Consider the following 22,388-nt stretch of genomic DNA (forward strand, 5'->3'; position numbering starts at 1 on the left):
CTCGCACAGGTCAGTCACCACCCACATGAGCCGTCACAGTGAGTCTTTACAGCTCTCCTGATCTCTGTGTGTGCCAAATCCCACACCCCAAGTGCCCACAGGCTCTAGGAGCACCGCAGTTCAAATCCACAACTTCTCAAATAAAACCCATCATCTTCCATCTTCCCCACCCTCCAAACTTATGCTTTTCCCTAGACTTCATATTTTCTCCAAAGCCAACATACACCCAATCAGTTTCTTCTGTATAAAATCTTGATGGGAATCCGAAACATCTCCTTCTTTGGCCCTCAAAACCTCCTATCATCTCTTCTATCAGCCTCACCTCTGTTCTTACTATTCCCATGCCTTTGGTATCTCCCAGACCCACCAATTCTTCCTGTCCTACCCCACTGCCCCTGCCTCCAATCAGCTGCCCCCACACTAATCCCATCCATCAGGCAATGGGAAGCAACCCACTGTAACTTAGTCCCCTCACTTTTTCCCTGTCAATGGGCAAATCATTCAAAATGGTCTTCTACTTTAAAAGTTGACTTAGGGTAGCAATTTCACTAGTGATTAAATACGGGCAGTACTGTGTTCCTGTTCTTATTTTATATATATTTTGGAGACAGGGTCTTGCTCTGTCACCAAGGATGGCATGCAACGACACAACTGCTAACTCACTGCAGCCTCGAACCTCTGGGCTCAAGCAATCCTCCCATCTCAGTCTCCCAAGTAGGTAGGACTACAGGCATGCACCAACACATCCAGCTAATTTTTAAATTTTTTGTATGAATGAGGGTCTCGCTACGTTGCCGTGGCTGGTGTCTTGAACTCCTGGCTACAAGTGATCCTCCCACCTTGGCCTCCCAGAGTGCTGGTATTACAGGCCTGAGCATCCACACCCAGCCTATAACATATTTTCTAACAAAACTATCCACAACCCAAAACTCCATCCCACAAACTATTCCTTTGTAAACTTCTTTGATGAGGTTTTGTTTTCGTGTTTTCCTTCTTTTATGTAATCTACTTTATCTTGAGCTTTGGGAGTTCAGACTAAGGTCCATCTTGGCATCCCTGACGCCAAATCATCCTGGGAGCTCATGTTTGGACTCTCTGCCATCTCTATCCTTGGCATTTCTCTCCTCCCAGCAGCTCCATCCCATGATTCCAACTCTATTCCTACTCTTTGTAGTTCAATTTAGCATAACTTTAAAAACTATTTTCTTCCCCTTTTAAGGCTTCCTTTTATAGCCCTAGACTGGGATAAAAATTCCATAACATCCTTAATTAAATGGCTCTACTGTTAAATCAACTTTATAATTAACATCATATTTACACCCAACTATGGCTTATGTCCACATTCCCAGCTCCCATGCTCTCACGGGGACTCCTACTTAGGTTGGATCTGGAAATTAATGCTTTCAGCAGTATTCCTTCCCAACCCTGCCCTAAAAAATGTAACAGGGATAGAGGGAAAAACCTCAAAATAGGCAAGCTTAAAAAGACAAACATTTCCATACGCAAGAAACATGTATGGGCTGGGCACGGTGGCTCACGCCTGTAATCCCAACACTTTGGGAGGCTGAGACAGGTAGGTCACTTCATCTCAGGAGTTCCAGACTAGCCTGGCAACATGCAGAAATGCCATCTCCAAATTTAAAACAAATATATATATATACAAAAATGTAGCCAGGCTCAGTAGCACGTACCTGCAGTCCTAACTACTCAGGAGGCTGAGGTGGGAGGATCACCTGAGCCAAGGAGGTCGAGACTGCAGTGAGCTGTGATCGCTCCACCGCACTCCAGCCTGGGCAACAGAATGAGACCCTGTGTAAAAGAAAGAAAAAAGAAAAAAGAAAAAAAAAACACTTATGGAAAAAAATGGGGCTGACATTGGGACCTGCTGGGCTGAGCCTGGAAGCCCTAAGCCAGGCAGCCTCGGCTCCAGCAGGGGAACAAGGTGGGGGCTGAACCAGGCCAGGCAGGCTTCCCCACTCTTCCATGCCATGGTTGGCAACCCTGGGGAAGACAACGAGGGCTCCACCCTAGGGTCTGCCTCTGGACTGGATCCATAATGAGAAGACACAAACCCCACAGGAGCACAGAGAAAGAGATGAAATTCCCAGAAGATTCCAGATGGAAAGAGAACTAGGGAGGGACTTCATATAGTATATCAGGGTTCCCAATGATTTAAATGAAGTCACATTTAAAAGAAACACATATATGCAAGAAATTAAGGACCAAAAATAGGCAGAAGTTAACCAAATGAAAATTTTAGAAGTATAATTATTGCAATAAAAATTCAACACAAATACATGACTGTATACAAAAAATAAGTAAACCGGAAAATATTGAAGGACTCATCCAGAAGGCAGTGCTGGAAGAGGATACCCAAATCATTAGAGAAAGCAGCTAAAGAGAAATGAGGACAGGCTGGAAGGCTGGGGTGTATCATTCACGAAGTCTGTGTAATAGTGGAGGGCAAACTACAATTATTTCCAGATGTACAAAGACTAAGATGATGACCATCCACAGACCATCAATGTATCTTAAATGAAAAGCAAACTAAGAGGGAAGAAAAAGAACTCAAGAAACAACAAGGAATGAGGAAGCTGACAACATACAATGATGAATTCAACTGCTAACGATAAAATACTACAAGTTTAACCTAGAATAAGTAAATCTTAAATTCTGGACCATAATGACAAGGCAGGTGGTTGAGACATGTTCAAGTTCTTGTCCCGAAAGTGAAGGGAAGTGAGAGTGAATCATCTCCTGGGCTGTAAGACAAGATAAAGCCACCAAAGAGACGAGGCAACCCCCATGCATGAAACCTTCCTGTTCACTCTTCAAGTTCATCTAATTTAATCTTGAACAACTGACTGATGCCTCTTCCCCTAGAAAACCTGTGTCAGCCTTGGCCGCGCGCGGTGGCTCACGCTTGTAATCCCAGCACTTTGGGAGGCTGAGGCAGGCGGATCACGAGGTCAGGATATCGAGACCACGGTGAAACCCCATCTCTACTAAAAATACAAAAAAAAATATTAGCCGGGCGTGGTGGCGGGCGCCTGTAGTCCCAGCTACTCGGAGAGGCTGAGGCAGGAGAATGCCGTGAACCCGGGAGGCGGAGCTTGCAGTGAGCCGAGATCGCGCCACTGCACTCCAGCCTGGGTGACAGAGCGAGACTTCGTCTCAAAAAAAAAAAAAAAGAAAACCTGTGTCAGCCTTAAGCTTTCAACAGTGAAGAAAATCCAGTTTCAAAATTTTTCATTATAGGAAAAAAGAAAATGGTAATGCCAGTTGTAAAATTAGTTAAACAGCTCTCGGAGAATTAATACAATTCAAAAAAATAAATGAATAGATAAAGTGTGAATGAAAGCAGTCAATCAATGTACTTAAAAAATGTCATGTTCAGCTGGGCACAGTGGCTCACACCTGTAATCCCAGCACTTTGGGAGGCCGAGGCAGGCGGATCACCTGAGGTCAGGAGTTCGAGACCAGCCTGGCCAACATGGCAAACCCCCATCTTTACTAAAAATACAAAAATTAGCCGGGTGTGGTGGCACATGCCTGTAGTCCCAGCTACTTGGGAGGCTGAGGCAGGAGAATCGCTTGAACTCGGGAGGCAGAGGTTGCAGTGAGCCGAGATGGCGCCACTGCGCTCCAGCATGGGTGACAGAGCAAGACGGTCTCAAAAAAAAAAAAAAAAAAGACGCCATGTTCAAGTCAGGGTTGGTGGCATGCATCCGTAATCCCAGCTACTCGGGAGTCTAAGTTGGCTTGAGCCCTGGAATTCAAAGCTCCATTACGATTGTACGACTGCCCTCCAGCATAGGCAAGAGTGAGACTCAGTCTCTTCTTTTTTTTTTTTTTTTTTTAAGGAAAAAAAAAAAGAATCCTCCAAGGCAGGAGAATTGCTTGAGCTCAAGCTCTTAAGTTCAAAACCAGCCTGGGCAGCACTGGGAGACCCTGTCTCTACAAAAGTAATAAAAAATATTAGCTGAGCATGGTGACAGGCATCTGTGGTCCCAGCTACTTGAGAGGCTGTGGTGGGAGGACTGCCTGAGCCCAGAAGGTCAAGGCTACAGTGAGTCTTAATTGTGCCACTGCATTCCAACTTGGGTGACACAGTGAGACCCAGTCTTAAAAAAATAATCCTGACACTTCTGTAGATCCATCTACCCTCAAATGTCTTACTGTTGAGTCCCTTTATCACCAGGCCATGGGGCATGCCAATAGTTTCAGATGCAACACTGATAACAATAAGTAATCTTGAAACCAGGCGTGGTGGCTCATGCTTATAATCCCAGTGCTTTAGGAGGCTGAAGCGAGAGCATCACTTGAGCCTCGGAGTTCAAGACCAGCCTATGCAACACGGTGAGACCCCATCTCTACAAAAAGTAGAAAAAATTAGCCAGCTGTAGTAGACTACAGGCTGCACACACCTATAGTCCCAGCTACCTGGGAGACTGAGATGGGAAGATAGTTCAAGCCTGGGAAGTCAAGGTTACAGTGAGCTTTAAGGGTGCCACTGCACTCCAGCCTGGGTAACAGAGAGGCCTTGTCTCAAAAAAAAGAAAAAAAGAAAAAAATCTTAGAATACTATTCTTGCCATTAACCACATCTCCAATATTAAGAAGAAAACATCTTGAGGCAAGACCTCTCTAAAGAGCATTTTTCTGTTTTTAAACCAACACATTACAGGTAACTTCATACGAATCAAGTCATCGTCCTACATCTGGGAAAAAATGTTCTTACTGAATGTAAATGAATGTGTGTAATCAGCCTTATCTGACTGCTATCACTTATGTGGATAAAACTACCTCTATGCGGGACACTGCTGCCACAATACACATGGACAGTGGGGTTCCAAGCAGTAAGTCATTCATCCTCCCAGCTTGCAACATGAGTGTGATGTTGGGTTGCACATTATTTCCTAAGAGTACATTTTTGAAGATAAAGTTAAGCCTTCAACATCCTCCAGGACACAGTAAGCACTGGGCTAGATTTAAAATGTTAACAGCAATGCATACTTCCTTCCTGGAGTTAATCCCAGCAGATGACTCCAGGCTGAGAGCACAGCTAAAACCCAAGAGTTAGACCAAAGACTATCTCACATATAAAGTATTTGGTTTGCAAATGCCTTAACCTTCACTGAAAACGTGAGCATTAAAGCCAATCCTATGTTGATTCCATACGGAAACTACTTTCAAGAGATTTAAGAAAGGAAGATGGGGAATATGATTACCGGAAGAGTGAAGAAAGCGGGGTGCTTTGCCTCGTCTTCGTATTTGCCTTCTGTTGAACTTCCAGCCTCCATTGATTTGGATGTGGTATTCTTACCAATACCCATCATTAAGAGAAACGAGTAGTTTGGACAGCCGTTGGAGAGCAGCTGGAAGTGGAGGCTTATTCAAGCTAGGAGCCCAGGATCAGCCGGCTCTTCTAGTGCCTGGAGCCCCCGATTCTCAGGCAGAGGTGAGGCCTGCAAACGGCATCTCTTAGCACCTAGAAAAGAAGAGCACAGCCAAATCACCCCAAAGCATGAAAACAACACAGGCCATGCAGTCACTGAGTTTCTTGCACAGAAAAAAAGTCACACTACACATTATACCCAAGCATCCAGAAAATACTTTACCTAATTACAGTTTTCAGGCACCCATCCCTTCTTCATCTATAGTCACCCACTGATTCTGAATTGCCCACTAGAGAGGGGGACCACTAAACCAAACTATCAAAAATATCACAATACTAGGGAGAAAAAAAATAGCTAAGGTACTTCTGTGATATGCATATGGTTTCTATCTGATAACCCAGCACTACCTAATAGAACTTCCTGCAATGAGGAGATGTTATATATCTGTCCTATCCAACAGAGTCATGTGGCTACTGAGAACCTGAAATGTGCTTAGTGCAAATGAGTAACTGAATTTTAATTGTATCTAATTTTAATTGAAATTTAAGATACTTGTAGCTTGTGGCTACTATATTGGGCAATGCAGATACAGCCAATTAATCATGATTAGATGGGCATTAAAATAATTCTAAATTCCCTACATGTGCCCAATTAAAAGCAGGGGAAGATACTCAAAAGCAGTAAAAAGAGGAGGTTGCCGGGCACAGTGGCTCATGCCTATACTCCCAGCACTTTGGGAAGCTAAGATTTTGGGAGGTAGGTAGATCACTTGAGGTTAGGAGTTTGAGACCAGCCTGGCCAACATAGTGAAACCCCATCTCTACTAAAAAAAAAAAAAAAAAAAAAAATACAAAAATCAGCCAGGAGTGGTGGTGCACGCCTGTAATCCCAGCTACTCGGGAGGCTGAGGCAGGAGAATCACTTGAACCTGGAAGGCAGAGGTTGCAGTGGCCGAGATCGCATCACTGCACTCCAGCCTGGGCGACAAAGTGAAATTCAGTCTCAAAAGAAAAAAAATGGGAGGGCACAGAGGATCCCTCCAAGGAATGGCATACATACAATGAAACATGCCTAGCTATGCCTGAATTTTTACAAAGAAAAAGATAATGCAAACAGGTAGGGGTGGGAAGGGCAGAGCACATCCCCTGGTATTCCAATTAGGGTGACATCAGATCTTACCACCAATTATCTTCCTACTAGGAATAAAGAATCCAACCAAGCTGCCCTGCAAACGTGAGGACAGGCCTGCAATAAGTTTGGAAATACAAGTACAGAACTTGCTGTTCAAGGAACTCTTCATGGGCCCCTTCGTTCAATAAACACTTTGGATGAGCCAGGGGAAAAATGAAATGTAAAGAAATAAAAAAGAGAAAGAATTACACAAATTTTAGAGTTCAGAAATCAGAAGGTCAAAAAGGAAAACAAAAGAAACTGCTGCCAGAACATGAAGTTCCATGAGTGGAATACGGAGAGCTAGGTACACACATCAAATTCTTCCGGGGTGGTCGTTCTTGTTTGCATATTCATGCACATTTTGCATTTTCATTCACATGCTATCCATGTTCATTTAAAGCAGTGGTTCTCAATCCAGAGTAATTTTGCCCTGCAGGGGACATCTGGCAATGTCTGGAGATGTCTTTGTCCATCACAACTCAGGGAGAGCTATTAACATCTAGTACATAGAGGCCAGGGGTGCTGCTGAACATCCTTCAATGAACAGGACAGATCCCACACCAAGATTTCAGGAGGGCTGAGATTGAGAAATCTTCATTTAAAGACACTTCCCTCCTACCGAGGATGGCATCCCAGATGTGCCATGTTAATCCTAAGGACAAGATCAGGTCCTCCAAGGAATACACTCAGCAGTTGGAGGAGCAGGAACATGCATATAGCAGAGACAGAAAAGCCCACACAGAAGCACGTCTATGGGACTTACTCCAGCTTGGTCATTACAAAAAGAATTTTCTGGCCAGGTGTGGTAGCTCACGCCTGTAATCCCAACACTTTGGGAGGTTGAGGCGGGTGGATCACCTGAGGTCGGGAGTTCAAGACCAGCCTGGCCAGCATGGTGAAACCCCCTCTCTACTAAAAAATACAAAAATTAGCCAGGCATGGTGGCGGGTGCCTGTAATCCCAGCTACTCGGGACGCTGAGGCAGGAGGATCGCTTGAACCTGGGAGCTGGAAGTTGTAGTGAGCCAAGATTGCGCCATCGTACTCCAGCCTGGGCAAAAGAGTGAGACTCTGTCTTAAAAAAAAAAAAATCTTGAAACTTCTTGTCAGAAAAAAACCAAGGCCAGGCACGGTGGCTCATGCCTGTAATCCCAGCACTTTGGGAGGCGGAGGTGGGCAGATCATGAGGTCAGGAGATTGAGACCATCCTGGCTAACACGGTGAAACCCTGTCTCTAATAAATATACAAAAAATTAGCTGGGCGTGGTGGCGGGCGCCTGTAGTCCCAGCTACTTGGGAGGCTGAGGCAGGAGAATGGTGTGAACCCAGGAGATGGAGCTTGCAATGAGCCAAGATCGCGCCACTGCACTCCAGCCTGGGCGACAGAGCGAGACTCCGTCTCAAAAAAAACAAAAAACAAAAACCATACCAACACAAGCAGCTTACTGTCAAAGGAAAGATAATATTAACATCAGACTTCTTATCATTAACAGCAAAAACTGGAGGAAAAAGTGATGTTTACAGTATCCAGAGAGAAATGAATGCAGAGCCTAAAATGCCACATCCAGACCACCTCAGGGGTCCCACCACCCTGCCACAGCCCCCGCCACTTACAGGTCCTAATTCATTCATCACAACTCTGCTGTTTAATAAGGATATGAAACTCTACCACAGGGATCACTACAACACTGCAAAGTCTGATAGCCCTTAATATATAAAATCTGTGCAGGCCCGGTGCGGTGGCTCACGCCTGTAATCCCAGCACTTTGGGAGGCCAAGGCAGGCAGATCACGAGGTCAGGCGATTGAGACCATCCTGGCTAACATGGTGAAATCCCGTCTCTACTAAAAATACAAAAAAATTAGCCGGGCGTGGTGGTGGGCACCTGTAGTCCCAGCTACTGGGGAGGCTGAGGCAGAAGAATGGCGTGAACCTGGGAGGTGGAGCTTGCAGTGAGCCGAGATCGTACCACTGCACTCCAGCCTGGGCGACAGAGCGAGACTCCATCTCAAAAAAAAATTAAAATTAAAATTAAAAAATATATATATATATGTATAAAAAATCTGTGCAAGTGGGTAATTTTTCAGATAGGTTGCCATGCATTGATTCATGAGTTTTTCATGTCTGCTGGCAACCACAGAGCCTCTTTTGTTGTTTATACCCTTACGTCCTTTGCCTATTTTCTATGATGTTTACAGAGCTTTATTTTAAGGATATTAATCCTTTAAATCTTTGTTGTATTTGATGCAAACATTTTATCCCCGCTTTTTATTTATGAATTTGGGGGATGACCTTTTGAGCTGCCAGAGTTGTCATCATGTTTGTGTAGCCAAATCCATCAGCCTTCTACATTGTGAGTTAGCCACTGCCACCCATCACCTTCCCAAAATCTGCAAAAAACCCAGAGTGAAAACAAACATACCTAAAAATAAAATCTGCCTGAAAGAGCCACAGTGGACCTCCACTTGAGACCACCAGAAGTTTATTTTTTCAGAAAATAAAACGAGCAAAGAGGATAGTGAAATATTGGTAGATTTTTACACAGCCACATGCCATATAGTCATTCATATTCCAAGGGACCAATAAGCTCTTTGTCCCACATCTAGCATGTCAGCAGAGCTTTCAAATCACCCTTATCTATATCAACTTTAGGGAAAATGATGGGACTTTTTTTCTTAAAGAGATGGGTTCTCATTATGTTGCCCAGGCTGGTCTCAAAATCCTGGCCTCAAGCGACCATCCTGCCTCAGCCTCCCACGTAGCTGGGACTACAGGTGCAAGCCACCATGCCTGGCTAAGGAAACTGACGGGACTTTTTAAAGCAGAATAAATTTACTCTCCTAGGTTAAGTTCATCTTGGTGTTCCAGACATGAACATCCACTGCAGCAGCAAACCCCTCCCCACCGTCCCCAGCACTAGGAACAGAGACAGTTCCATCCCGACAAGAATACCTTCCAGCAAGTAACTCTGTGCTCCATTTCTCCACCATGCATTTAATTGAACCTCATAAGCTACAGTGGGGGAACCATCAATGCTCTTCACCCACCTCTTCCAGAGTAGTGCCTGGAGTATCCTGAAGCCTTAGACCTGAAAGAGCACAGGAGAGGATGAGACTCATAAAGCGCAGAGCAGTGATGTTCTGAGAAAGGCATCAGGGAAGAGGACTGCAGGGCTCAGGAAGAGGGGAGCACCTTTCATCAGGGACAGTACATGGAGGAAGAAGGAAGAAGGGGTGAATGCTGAACAAAGAAATGTGTCCTTGGACACTGCCATAAAAAGCCCAAAAGGACACAGCATTCCACACCCCAGTGCACAAGGATGATGCAGACACTCTCAAGGTCAGAAAGTATGCGACAACCTGAGATCAGAGGGTTTATCCACACAGGATGAGCGTGGTGTGCATAAATGCCAAGGTCCAGCGGCAAAATGCAACAGATAAAAGGGGAGAGGTGAGGGAAGAGTGGAGTTTAACGTCTGTATTAAAACAAGAAGCAAAATCTCCCCGGGAATTTGACACCGGGGAAAGTGTGCCAACCCGTGGTCCCTCATTGCCCCTTTTCCTACCCCTTGCAAAAGAGAGAAAGAGAATGAGCAAATCCACTCACTGTCTTGGCCTTAATACACGACAGTGGGGAAGGAGGAGCAGAGGGATGGAAGATCATGATGGCGACAATGGCAGTAATAACTGCAATTTTCCAGTTGCTAAGTGTCAGTGTGTGCCAGGAACTTCTCTGACCTCTTATTAAATAAATGACAGTTATTTCTGGCCAGTAAGCATAATATTACTTGGTTTGCACACAAACTCTACAAAAGTAGAAACTGAGCTTCAGAGAAGTAAAATAACTTGCCAAAGGATACACAGCTATAGGCAGTAGAACAGGATTCAAACTTGAATCAGTAATTTAAACCTGCCATTACACTGTTTATACAAGCAAAACATAAAACTGCCCTTTAAATGTTCAGCTTACAGCTGTTCTCCCTGGACAAACACAGCCCAGGCCAGCTGGCCTATACACACTGCCTCTGTGAGACTTGCTGGTGATTTTGCCCTTCTTGTGATTTTTGAGGGGGCACTGAGGGGCAGGAATCACCTTCAAGCTCCTTTTCCAGGGCTGATACCCACCCTCCTTGGACTAGGAACTCTCTAACATATGCACTTCTATTCACCTGCATGGCTGCTCCCTAGCACACATCACCATGGTCTCTCATCAACATCACAACAGCCACTTAACTCATGTTCTCATTCCATCTTTTTTTTTTTCTTTGAGATAGGATCTCACTCTGTTGCCCAAGCTGGAGTGCAGTGGCGTGATCACAGTTCACTGCTGCCTTGACTTCCCAGGCTCAGGTGATCCTCCCACCTCAGTCTCCTGAGTAGCTAGGACTACAGGCATGTGCCACCACACCTGGCTAGTTTTTGTAGAGATGAGGTTTCACAATGTTGCCCAGGGTGGTCTTGAGCTCCTGAGCTCAAGCAATCTCCTGCCTCAGCCTCCCAAAGTGCAGGGATTACAGGCATGAGCCACTGCACTTGGCCCTCACTCCATCTTTTTTTTTTTTTTTTTGAGACGGAGTTTCACTCTTATTCCCCAGGCTGGAGTGCAATGGTGCAATCTCGGCTCACCACAACCTCCACCTCCCGGGTTCAAGCAATTCTCCTGCCTCAGCGTCTCGAGTAGCTGGGATTACAGGCATGCGCCACCATGCCCAGCTAATTTTGTATTTTTAGTAGATGTTGGCCAGTCAGGCTAGTCTCGAACTCCCGACCTCAGGTGATCCGCCCACCTTGGCCTCCCAAAGTGCTGGGATTACAGGCGTGAGCCACCGTGCCCGGCCCCTCATTCCATCTTGATGGCTCTAAACACTTGTCCAAATGGTAAATAGCGTGATGCTTCAACAGAAAATTACCACGCTCTTTGATGGCTTCCTAATTTAGAGTGACACCCAAATTCCTTCACAAGAGGTAACTATGGGGCCTATCCAGGCCCCCTTTCCCAGTCCCTCATGGCCCCTACTGTGGTTACTCAGAGGCCTCTCCTGTCTCTCAGGACCCTGCTCATGCCATCCCTCCAAAAAAGCCCCCTTCATCTCACCCCTTCTCACTGGGGTGACTCCCATCAATACTTCCTCTGATCACCACTTCATCATGATGTTGGAGGACCATGTGGAGGGCCGAGTGTGATGGCTCACATCTGTAATCCCAACACTTTGGGAAACTCAGGCAGAAGGATTGCTTGAGGCCAGGACTTTGAGACCAACCTGGGCAAGATAGCAAGACCCCATCTGTACAAAAAAAATTAAGGTAAAATTTTAAAAGATGATTGTAACAAAGGAAGATCATGTCTATCTGTCTGCCTAGCCAGACAGCTGTGGGAAACAGACAGAAACAGTATCACAGCTTCACCATCTTACCTTCACCCCTCGTGCTGAACTTGGCACATATATTAAAGGTTCTCCAAAGTTTGTGGACTGATAAATGATTTTTTTTTAAGGCATGTGGTATAATGCAAGAGTGGTTTTGTTTAATAATCTTATTACATCAAACCTATCTGTGACACAATAGATGTCAGGAACAAGTCGGCAGTGTCAATGTCACCACCATCGATGGACACCGACCAAGAAAGATAAGGGAAGTATTAGAAAAGTCCAAATTATAACTATATCAAAAGATATGAAAAATCTCACAGAATCTACAATTACATAGCGAGTTACAAAACACATGAGCAAGCCTCTTTCGATGTGATTGAATCAAACATTTCCCAAATACCAGCAACAAGCATCTGTATCAGAAGCTAGCTAGCCACCATCTGGCCTGTTTCTGTTAAGGTCCCTGCTAAAAATGGTTTTTACATGTTTAAAGGATTGCGAACAACAGCAAAGAAGAACATGTGACTGAGATCACCTGGCCCCTAAAACCAAAGACATTTATAGAAAGGTTTGCCCATGCCTGACAATAATAGGATAAAGGAATCCTGCTCACCATGGCAAGAATAGCACTAAATACTTAAGAATAAATTTAATAAAAATATGCGTGACCTTTATGAAGAAAACGATAAAATATTACTGAGGGACATAAAAAGGATTTGAATAACCAAAGAAACAGAGGATACTCTTCGATAGGAAAGGTACTATAAGAATATTCATTTTCCAATGAACATAATCTATACAGATTTAATAAAAATCCATTAATACCCCCCCAACGGGTCAGAGGAGCTTGCTAAAAAATCCTCTAGAAGAATAAGCAAGGGCCAGGCATGGTGGCTCATGCCTCTAATCCCAACAGTTTTGGGAAGCAGGTGGATTACCTGAGCTCTGGAGTTCGAGACCAGCCTGGGTAACATGGCAAAACCCTGTCTCTACCAAAAATACAAAAAATTAGCCGGGTGTGGTGGCGTGCACCTGTGGTCTCAGCAACTCGGGAGGCTGAGGTGGATCACTTGAGCCTGGGAGGTAGAGTTTGCAGTGAGCTAAGATCATGCCACTGCACTACAGCCTGGGTGGCAGAGTGAGACCCCATCTCAAAATAATAACAATAATAATAAGCAAGGATAGCCACAAATATTTGAAAAATAGGAGGAGTGTGGTCAGTGAGATAAGAACCCTAATGTAAAGTTGTAATAAACAGAAGTTCAACAAGTATGAAAACAAAGTAACTATTAGTCATTAAAAAAAAAAAAACCCAATAACTGATGAACACATGATATGGCAGCACTTCAAATCATAAAACCAACTATGGATTTTTCAATATACATGCCAAGACAATTGGTTACCATCAAGTAATAAAATCCAGAAAAAGTAAGACCTAACGTCTACATTTTAACATTGTTAAGAAAGCACAGAAATATTTATTGACATGGAAAGATGTTCACCCTGTTACATATGTGCTATTTTTTAACTTGCCTTTTTACATAACACAGGGTGAACATCTTTCCATGAAGTGAAACAAGCCAGTCACAGAAGGACAAATATTGCATGATTCCACTTACGTGAGGTGTCTAAAGTAGTCAAATGCAGAAGCAGAGTAGGATGGTGGATGCCAGGGACTTGGGGGAGGGGTCAATGGAGAACTGACATTCAACAGGTTAAAAGTTTTAGGTTGCCAGGTACGGTGGCTCACGCCTGTAATCCCAGCACTTCGGGAGGCCAAGGCAAGAGGACTGCCTGAGGTCGGGAGTTCAAGACCAACCTGGCCAACATGGTGAAAACCCGTCTCTATCAAAAATACAGTAATTAGCTCAGCATGGTGGTGCACGCCTATAAGTCCAACTACTTAGGAGGCTGAGGCACAAGAATCACTTGAACCCAGGAGGCAGAGGTTGCAGTAAGCTGAGATCGCACCACTACACTCCAGCCTGGGCGACAGAGCAAGACTCTGTCTCAAAAGAAAAAAAAAAGTTTCAGTTACACAACATGAGCATATTCTAGAGATCTACTGGACCACACTGTGACTATAATTAACAATACTTAGGTCAGGCATGTTGGCTCACACACGCCTATAATCTTAGTACTCTGGGAGGCTAAGAGTGGGAGGACTGCTTGAGGCCAAGAGTTCAAGATCAGCCTGGGCAACATAGTAAGATTCCATCTCTATAAAAAATAAATTTTTTTAAATTAGCCAGAAAACAAAACAATACCATATTGTACACTCAAAAAGTTGTTGGCTAGGCCTGTAATCCTAGCGCTTTGGGAGGCCAAGGTGGGCAGATCACCTGAGGTCAGGAGTTCGAAACCAGCCTGACCAACATGGTGAAACCCATCTCTACTAAAAATATAAAAAATAGCCAAGCGTGGTGGAGCATGCCTGTAATCCCAGCTACTTGGGAGGCTGAGATAGGAGACACACTTGAACCCAGGAGGCAGAGGTTGCAGTGAGCCAAGATCGCACCACTGCACTCCAGTCTGGGTGACAAGGTGAGACTCTGTCTCGAGAAAAAAAAAAAAAAAGTTGTTAATAAGGTAGATCTCGTGTTAAATGTTCTCATCACAATAAAAATAAAAAAAAAAAAGAATGGTAGAAGATACTAGTTTTGAGTGAAAAAAGTTATTTCATAAGTGAAAAGAATTAAAAGCAATATATACAATGAAAAAGATAGTATGTACAGCATTAACCCACTGTGTATGTATAAAGTATGTGGCCATGTATACACACACCAAAATGTTAACCAAAATGTTGAGTGATAGAAACACAAATGACTTATTTTCCTGTTTTTACTCCTCTGTATTTTCTAAACTAACTTAACTACAAAAGATGGGCCCAATTTCTCCCCTAAGAGCCTCATGGTGTCCACATTAGCACCAGTTCTTCCTTACTCCTCAGACTCAAGTCCAGGGGAAAGGCTGGTTCCCCTTACAGCATCTACCCCCTTTACAATGTAATGCAAGCAAATCAATTCAGTCCTTTCTGCTGTGAGCTCAGGATACAGCAGTGTGGAATAATGTCCTCATGTTTAAAGTTCTAAAATAACTTTGGGTTTCAGAAGAGAGTGGAGAAAAGCCAAGGTTCTACAAATTATACTTGGTATCTTCATTTTTTAAAGCTCCCTGCAGCCAAAGTTAAAAATCACTACCTTAGAGGAAGCAGGAAATCGCTAGTCTCAAAAAAAAAAAAAAAAGTCACCTGGAAATAAATGTAAACCTGACAGAGAAAAAAAATCAGCCATCTGGAAAATTCTGTTATGAGGAAGTAGAAAAGTAAAATAAAATATTTAGATGTGTAACAAATCTTCCAATTCCCTAAAGACTGAATCCTGGCTCTCCAGCCACCAACAATCATGCACAAATGCAGAAGCTTTTAATCAGTACTTGTTTCATCAGCTATTCAGCCTGTAATGATTTCTTTTGACTTCATTTTATCTGACCATCTCTCCCTGTCCAGGAAACAGTCACCCCTCTCACTGTGGCTTAGCAGGGCCACCTGAAGGAGAAATGTGATGGCACTGTCCGGAAGTTTTCAGAGCTGAGCTATTCCTGGAGTTAAATACCAAAACCTTCTGTGTTTCTCAAAAGAACCACCAAATCCTAAGAAAAACCTGTGCTTTCATGATCAGCACCTAGCAGAGTGAGCAGATAACATAGAAACCCTCCAATGGCTGAATGAATTAATCACTAAGTCTTCCCAAAAAGTAGAATCCCCGTATGTAAAATTCATCTTTAAGGCAGGGCACAGTGACTCATGCCTATAATTCCAACACTTTGGGAGGCCTAGTTGAGAGGATTGCTTTAGGCCAAGAGTTGGAGATCAGCCTGAGCAACATAGTGAGACTCTGACTCTACAAAAAATAAAACATAAAATTCATCTTTATATTCCCAGCTCCTAGTACAGAATAGACAGATGCTCTTTACAAGGAAGTACACGGGGCGGGGGTGGGGTGGGGGGGTGGGTGTGGAGGAGATAGATGTTCCATAAATGCTAATGAAATTTACATTTACTCCAAGTAGACAGCACTGAATAAATACTATATCAGAAATATAAATCCATGGCAAATCCATCATTTGCTCTAGACATAAAAACCCACAGTTCTCCAAAAGGATACGAGAGAGAGGAACAGCCAGAATAAGAGTCAGTGGCTCATGTGCTTAAGACTCACTTGGGAAGCTTATTTAAAATATAGACTTCTGGGCCAGGCATGGTGGATCACACCTGCAATCCTAGCACTTTGGGAGGCTGAGGCAGGCAGATCGCTTGAGCCCAGGAGTTCAAGACCCACCTGGGCAACACGACAAAACCCCATTTCTACCAAAAAAAAAAAAAAAAAAATAGAAAAATTAGCCGGGCATGGTGGTATCTGCCTGTAGTCCCAGCTATTTAGGAGACTGAGGTGGGAGGATGGCTTGAGTCCAGAAGATAAAGGTTGCAGTGAGCTGAGACTGCACAACTACACTCCAGCCCAGGCAACAGAGTCAGACTCTGTCTCAAGAAAAAAAAAAAAAAAAAAAGACAGATTTCTTTCACACAAATACATGTAAGACAAAAATTCGACACTGTTTTATTTATACCAGGCCCAAACTGGAAACATCCAAAGAGCCCTCAAGAGGTGGACGGCTAAGCACATCATGGTGGGTCCACCAAAAGGCATACTAGTCAGCAACAAACCACAGAGCGTCTGCTGACGTGCCTGACAGCACGGGGGAGTTGCACAGACATTTCGTTAAAGCAGCCAGACACAAGACATGCAGTCTGATTCTCAAAAGACAAAACCATTCTACAGGAAGCGGAAAGTGGTTACCCAGGGCAGGAATGGAGGAAGGGGCTCCCCAGGGAAAGGATGGACCCTTTGGAGTGACAGAAATCTGCTGTTTTGACTGTGATTCTAGTGGCTCCATTTGGATGTATATCCACTTACTCTATGTAAACACTATCGCAATAAAATTGACTTTAGAAGACTAAAAGAATTCAAAAACCCTGTAATCCCGCCAATTTTAAAAATGTCCCCTCCTGTCCTTTCCTTTTTTCAGGCGGCCGGGAAGATGGCGGACATTCAGACGGAGCGTGCCTACCAAAAGCAGCCGACCATGTTTCAAAACAAGAAGAGGGTCCTGCTGGGAGAAACTGGCAAGGAGAAGCTCCCACGGTACTACAAGAACATTGGTCTGGGCTTCAAGACACCCAAGGAGGCTATCGAGGGCACCTACATTGACAAGAAATGCCCCTTCACTGGTAATGTGTCCATTCGAGGGCAGATCCTCTCTGGCGTGGCGACCAAGATGAAGATGCAGAGGATCACTGTCATCCGCCGAGACTATCTGCACTACATCCGCAAGTACAACCACTTCGAGAAGCGCCACAAGAACATGTCTGTACACCTGTCCCCCTGCTTCAGGGACGTCCAGATCAGTGACATCGTCACAGTGGGCGAGTGCCAGCCTCTGAGCAAGACAGTGTGCTTGAACGTGCTCAGGGTCACCAAGGCTGCCGGCACCAAGAAGCAGTTGCAGAAGTTCTGAGGCTGGACATCGGCCTGCTCCCCACAATGAAATAAAGTTATTTTCTCATTCCCAAAAAAAAAAAAAAAAAGTCCCCTCCTCATATTCGAATCCTGTAGACCTATTTTGGGAGCTTGGGAACCTATATTTTTGTCTGTTTGTTGAGATGGAGTCTTGCTCCATTGCCCAGGCTGGAGTGCAGTGGTGCAATCTCAGCTCACTGCAACCTCCACCTCCCAGGTTCAAACAACTCTCTGCCTTAGCCTCCCAAGCAGCTGGGATTACAGGCGCGCACCACCACACCCAGCTAATTTTTGTATTTTTAGTAGAGACAGGGTTTCACCATCTTGGCCAGGCTGGTCTTGAACTCCTGACCTCGTGATCTATCTGCCTCAGCCTCCCAAAGTGCTGGGATTACAGGCGTGAGCCACCGCGCCCAGCCAGGAACCTGTATTTTTAACAAATGCACAAATATCCTCATGCTAGAGGTTCTCAGATCACCCAGACCTTGGGATAGGCAATCTTGGCTGGAAGAAAGCTATTGTCTCCACTTCTTTAAACCAATCCAGACAGGGGAAGAATATGACTAAGAAGGAGTGCCCTCTGGGATAAGGACACTCAAAACCTCAACCTGCCAAGTGCTACTTTGGTTCTCACCAAGACACAAGAGCTTTCAGGGCCGGCTAGGTTCAATGATGAAGCACATTTCAAAAGCCAATCCATGGCTCTTTGCTTAAATCCCATAAGCGGATTATAATCAAACTGTGGCTGCTCCATTAAGTTCTGTTAAATGCTAACATTTGACCTAAATGCTTTTAATTCAAGTCAGAAAAGATTGTTGGAACATATACCCTCAACTTGTAGGTGTGGTGAGGGCTGGTTTTGAATGAAACGCTCTGAATTCTCAAAAAAAAAAAAAAAAAATCTTCAACTTGCATATGATCAACTTCCTTTGAATGAAATGACTTAACTAGTTACCTAATACACAGAGTCCGACTTCAGGGAGTTTGCAATTCTGATGCTGATCCTAGCTATAATTATTCCATTTAAAGCTCTAAGCGCAACGAATGAACTTGTAAGCAGTGGTGATTATTTGATCTTGTGATGACAACTATGCTCACAGCGTGTGACTGAATTTAAAAAAAAAAAAAAACAATCATCCTGCAGTCTTCTCCAAAACACTGCAGGAACTCTTGATCTCTCTCTCTCTTTTTTTTTTTTGAGACAGAGTCTGGCTCTGGCACCCAGGTTGGAGTGCAGTCAAGCAATCGCAGCTCACTGCAACCTCCCACCTCAGCCTCCTGAGTAGCTGTGACCACAGGCATGCGCCACTATGCCTAGCTAATGTTTCTATTTTTTGTAGAGACAGGGTCTACTTGTTGCCCAGGCTGGTCTCGAACTCCTGAGCTCAAGCAATCCACCCGCCTCAGCCTCTCAAAGTGCTGGGATCACAGACATGAGCCACCATGCCAAGCCAGCGCTCATTTTTGAAACCGCAAGTCAGTATCTATTAGTGGGTCATGAAATTAAATTAGTGGATCTTGACCAGAATTTTTAAAACAATGGCATTTCACAGAACAAAAAACTTCAGAGCATATCTCAAAAGACAGGGGTAACCGAGAGTGTCAAGGTAAAATGCTTCATGCTGTGGGTCAGGGGAAAAGATTCTGGAAGTCACTGATGTAAAAGCTCTGCACACTGACATGAAAGGCATGTTCCAAGTGCCCGACTTAAATCAGATTATTTACTGACCTTAAACTAACATGCCCATAGAAATATTGTGCCAAAGTGAGAAAGCGGTACAAGATGACGGCATTGATGACAAAATATCATCATACTCCCCTGCCGCAATGATGGAGAGGGTACCCAGAATCGCAGCACCAGGGTGGCCTCATAATTAATTACAATAATCTACCAGAGCCCTAAACCAAACTACCTCCAATGACTGCAATGGAAGGAATCTCCTTTGCACCCTAATGTGCCATCTCAGCCTTCTGTCACTGTCTCAGTTTGTGGACTTAATTCTTTTAAGAGTTGGAAATGTTTTAAAGGAAGCTAGATAAAACCTGGATTTCTGAGAGGGAACCTAGGTACCATTGCCGAGTTCCATCTCAGAAACCAGTTTCCATCTGTAGCAAGCCCCAGGAGTAATGATCCCTTAGAGGCCACTCCCAGGGCCCCAAGAGGGGTCCTGACAGCAGCAACCCTGCTCTGACGGTAGAAAAAAAGGGTGCCTGGGCAAACACTGTACTAGTTAGAAATAATCTAAAAATGGGTTCTCAGGTCCTCACCAGTGGGCCAGAGAGGATGCAACGTCACTGGATAAACATGGGAAATTTTCCTGAAACATCCATGGGGTGAGTTGGGTGGGGAGGATCACTCCTAACTGACAGCAAATAGTTTATGGCACATAAAATAAAATGCACGCTGACAGAATGAAACAAGATGTCGAAGAACGGGCTCTGCCTACAGAAGATCCCTTCAGTCCGGCCCAAAGACTTGGTCCCAGAAGCGCTGGTAAAGACAAGCTCTAGTCCCAAATGCAACACTAAATCCTCAAAAAGCTCCTGAATCCAGCCTAAGACCCGTCATTTTGCTGACATCGAATTATGCATGAGCCATGAGAGGTGATGGTCATGGTATCTAGGTGACAAGACAATAACTCATTTGACTGCTTGTTCAGAAAAGTGATGGAGTCTGAGAAAGTAAAATGTCAGAGTGGTGTATGCTTTGTTTGTTTGGGGGTTTAAGATACAAAGTCATCTGCAATCTTTCTCTTTCTAACCTAATGCTATAGCAAACAGATGCTACAGCGACTACTGTGCCTGGTATCTTCCAGCAGAAGTTTTCTTTCCAAAACTTTATTTAAATAAAATTATAACAAGACCATCTTAAGTCTCGTCATCCTGGCCATTTCTCCTCGGTGCCAGGTGCTGCCCACACTGCCCACACTGAACTCTAGAGTTCCCAGGTCTGGGCTCAAGAGGCCTCCTCCTCCAGGGAGCACTCCTGGGTCAGCTGTCCATCTTCTGTGTTTCCATGGTTCCCAGCTTCCTGTCCGCTCCCCACCAGAATGAGATGGCAGCAGGGACACAGTGTCCAATGCATAAAAGGCATTCAAATACTTGGGGAATCCCTGACTCGTTCAGGGAAATCTTGTGGCTAGGACATGAAAGGGGAAAGGGAGGGGCAGTATAGCAAAAAGTGCAGCCTGCATGACAAAATTAAAATCTGAATGTACATTTTAGCAAACTTAAGCAAAACAAAGATGAGTTTTACTGCATTTATTTCTACTACGTGATTTAACACATCACTTTTTGCACGCATGGTGCTTTTTATTTAAACACTATTTAAAATGTATTAATCATCAGTCATCACAGGAGCCACTGAAAAGCTAATTTTATATGGAATTTTAACAACAAGATAAAAACATGTGCATAATGAACTATCAAGTCCCAGGCACAAACATGGTTTCACTTAGCCCTTACAAAAATTCTGGGAGGGGTTGTTATTCTCTCCATTTCACAGATGAGAAACTGGAGCACAGAGAGGTTGATTTATCTCTGCACAAAAGCTCAGGGCCAATGTTGCAGTTCCAACAATCAATCACTCTGAGAAGACAAACATTGCTCGTGTTACCTTCCAAGCTAAGAGAACAAGACTCTGAAGAAAAGGCCAAAAGACCAGAATAGGCCTAAGAAGGTCATATCTAAAAGTCATTCTGAAGGAAGCTGAGGAAAATTTGTGAGTTACTTTCAGGGAATAGAAAGAATGCTTTCTTCTCTTCCAGGTCTCCAGATGCCTTTTGTCATTTGATGCTCCCCCTGGCTCACCCAATACAAAAATCTTGGGGGCTTGGATAACTTCCAGCAGATGGCTCTGCCCTGCTGATTCAGTCCCACTGTGTCTGGGATCCCTGCTCCATCCTCTTTCCAGCACAGCCCCTGAAGACGAAGCCTCAGTAGGACACTTGGTCACCTCCAGCTACTGTTGCCAGAGCTGTCCCTGCTGGGAGAAGGCAGGCTCGGGTGCTGGGAGAAGCATCTCAAATAACTCAACGGACTCACCAGCCCGCTCTCTGATCTGCTCTTCAGACCATGTCATTCTCCAAGTGCCAAAGCCAAATTTCCTTCTTTCACCTGCAGAGAAAGATCCAGCTCCACTTTGCCTCTATTTCCTAACTACCCAATTATGCCTGCTTGGTTTTGCTGGACTTTGGCCCATCTATTCAGTCCTCTCAACACCACCCGCTTTCCTGGTCTCATCTGGAAGACATTCCATTTGCAAGTCTCTTTTGCAGTACTGTTTCTCCCCACCACACCACACCCCCTGAGCCCCCCTCATCCAGTATACCAAGAGTTCCTCTTCCCTGCAGACTCTCCCAAGATAAGAAAAAGGGAGCTCTGATGGATTCACCTGCTCTAACAGATTACCTAAGGGCTGAAAAGTGGGTTTGCCTAAACTGCACTGCAATTATCTGGGGCTGGGACACTAATTCTTCCCCAGGTTAACACCACATACATGGTGATCAAAATTATTGCGAAGCTTTTCCCTGATCTTCAATAAATGGGAGGCTTTAAACATTCCATGCCTGTATGTTATACATTCTTTTTCCTGCAAAGGAGTGTGTTCTTCCTAAGCAATTCATTAAAAAATATATTCATTAAATACAGAGACTGCAATCACTTAGAATTGTATGCTACAGATGTCTTGCTTTTTTCTGGTGTCTGAACCTGACATTTTTTAATAACCTAAAGACCTTAAAAGAATTAAAAATATATCTGCACTCAGCTATAAGACACTCTAGCTCTCCATGAAGTTTGTTTCACTTATATTTCTTTTTGGTTGTTTACTTACTTTTCATCAAACTCCTGAAACTCTACATAGAAGGAAA

General features: G+C 44.2%; 2 protein-coding genes across 7 annotated transcripts in view; one reads left to right on the forward strand and one right to left on the reverse strand.

The window, feature by feature from the left end:
- The window catches only part of SLC23A2 (solute carrier family 23 member 2), a 152,032-nt gene that overhangs the window by 75,673 nt on the left and 53,971 nt on the right, over positions 1 to 22,388 (reverse strand). For 5 of the 6 annotated variants that reach the window (XM_030825369.1, XM_030825370.1, XM_030825371.1 and 2 more), the window contains one exon: positions 5,231 to 5,490. In XM_030825369.1, the coding sequence (XP_030681229.1) occupies positions 5,231 to 5,338 (108 nt within the window). In that variant the 5' untranslated portion in view covers positions 5,339 to 5,490. Of the gene's footprint in view, positions 1 to 5,230; positions 5,491 to 9,617; positions 9,661 to 22,388 lie in introns of those variants that run through there. The other variant, XM_030825374.1, reaches the window with a different exon arrangement.
- Positions 16,615 to 17,585, forward strand: LOC100590825 (40S ribosomal protein S11-like). The gene has a single exon (XM_003277988.4). It carries the CDS (start codon positions 16,997 to 16,999, stop codon positions 17,513 to 17,515), a length of 519 nt encoding a protein of 172 aa, XP_003278036.2. The 5' UTR covers positions 16,615 to 16,996; the 3' UTR covers positions 17,516 to 17,585.

The sequence above is a fragment of the Nomascus leucogenys genome, chromosome 13 (genome assembly GCF_006542625.1).
Source record: "Nomascus leucogenys isolate Asia chromosome 13, Asia_NLE_v1, whole genome shotgun sequence".
Lineage (NCBI taxonomy): Eukaryota > Metazoa > Chordata > Mammalia > Primates > Hylobatidae > Nomascus > Nomascus leucogenys.

What these genes read in the sequence shown, in the direction of transcription:
- LOC100590825 (XM_003277988.4), top strand. Translation starts at nt 16,997, where the DNA reads ATGTCCCCTCCTGTCCTTTCCTTTTTTCAGGCGGCCGGGAAGATGGCG.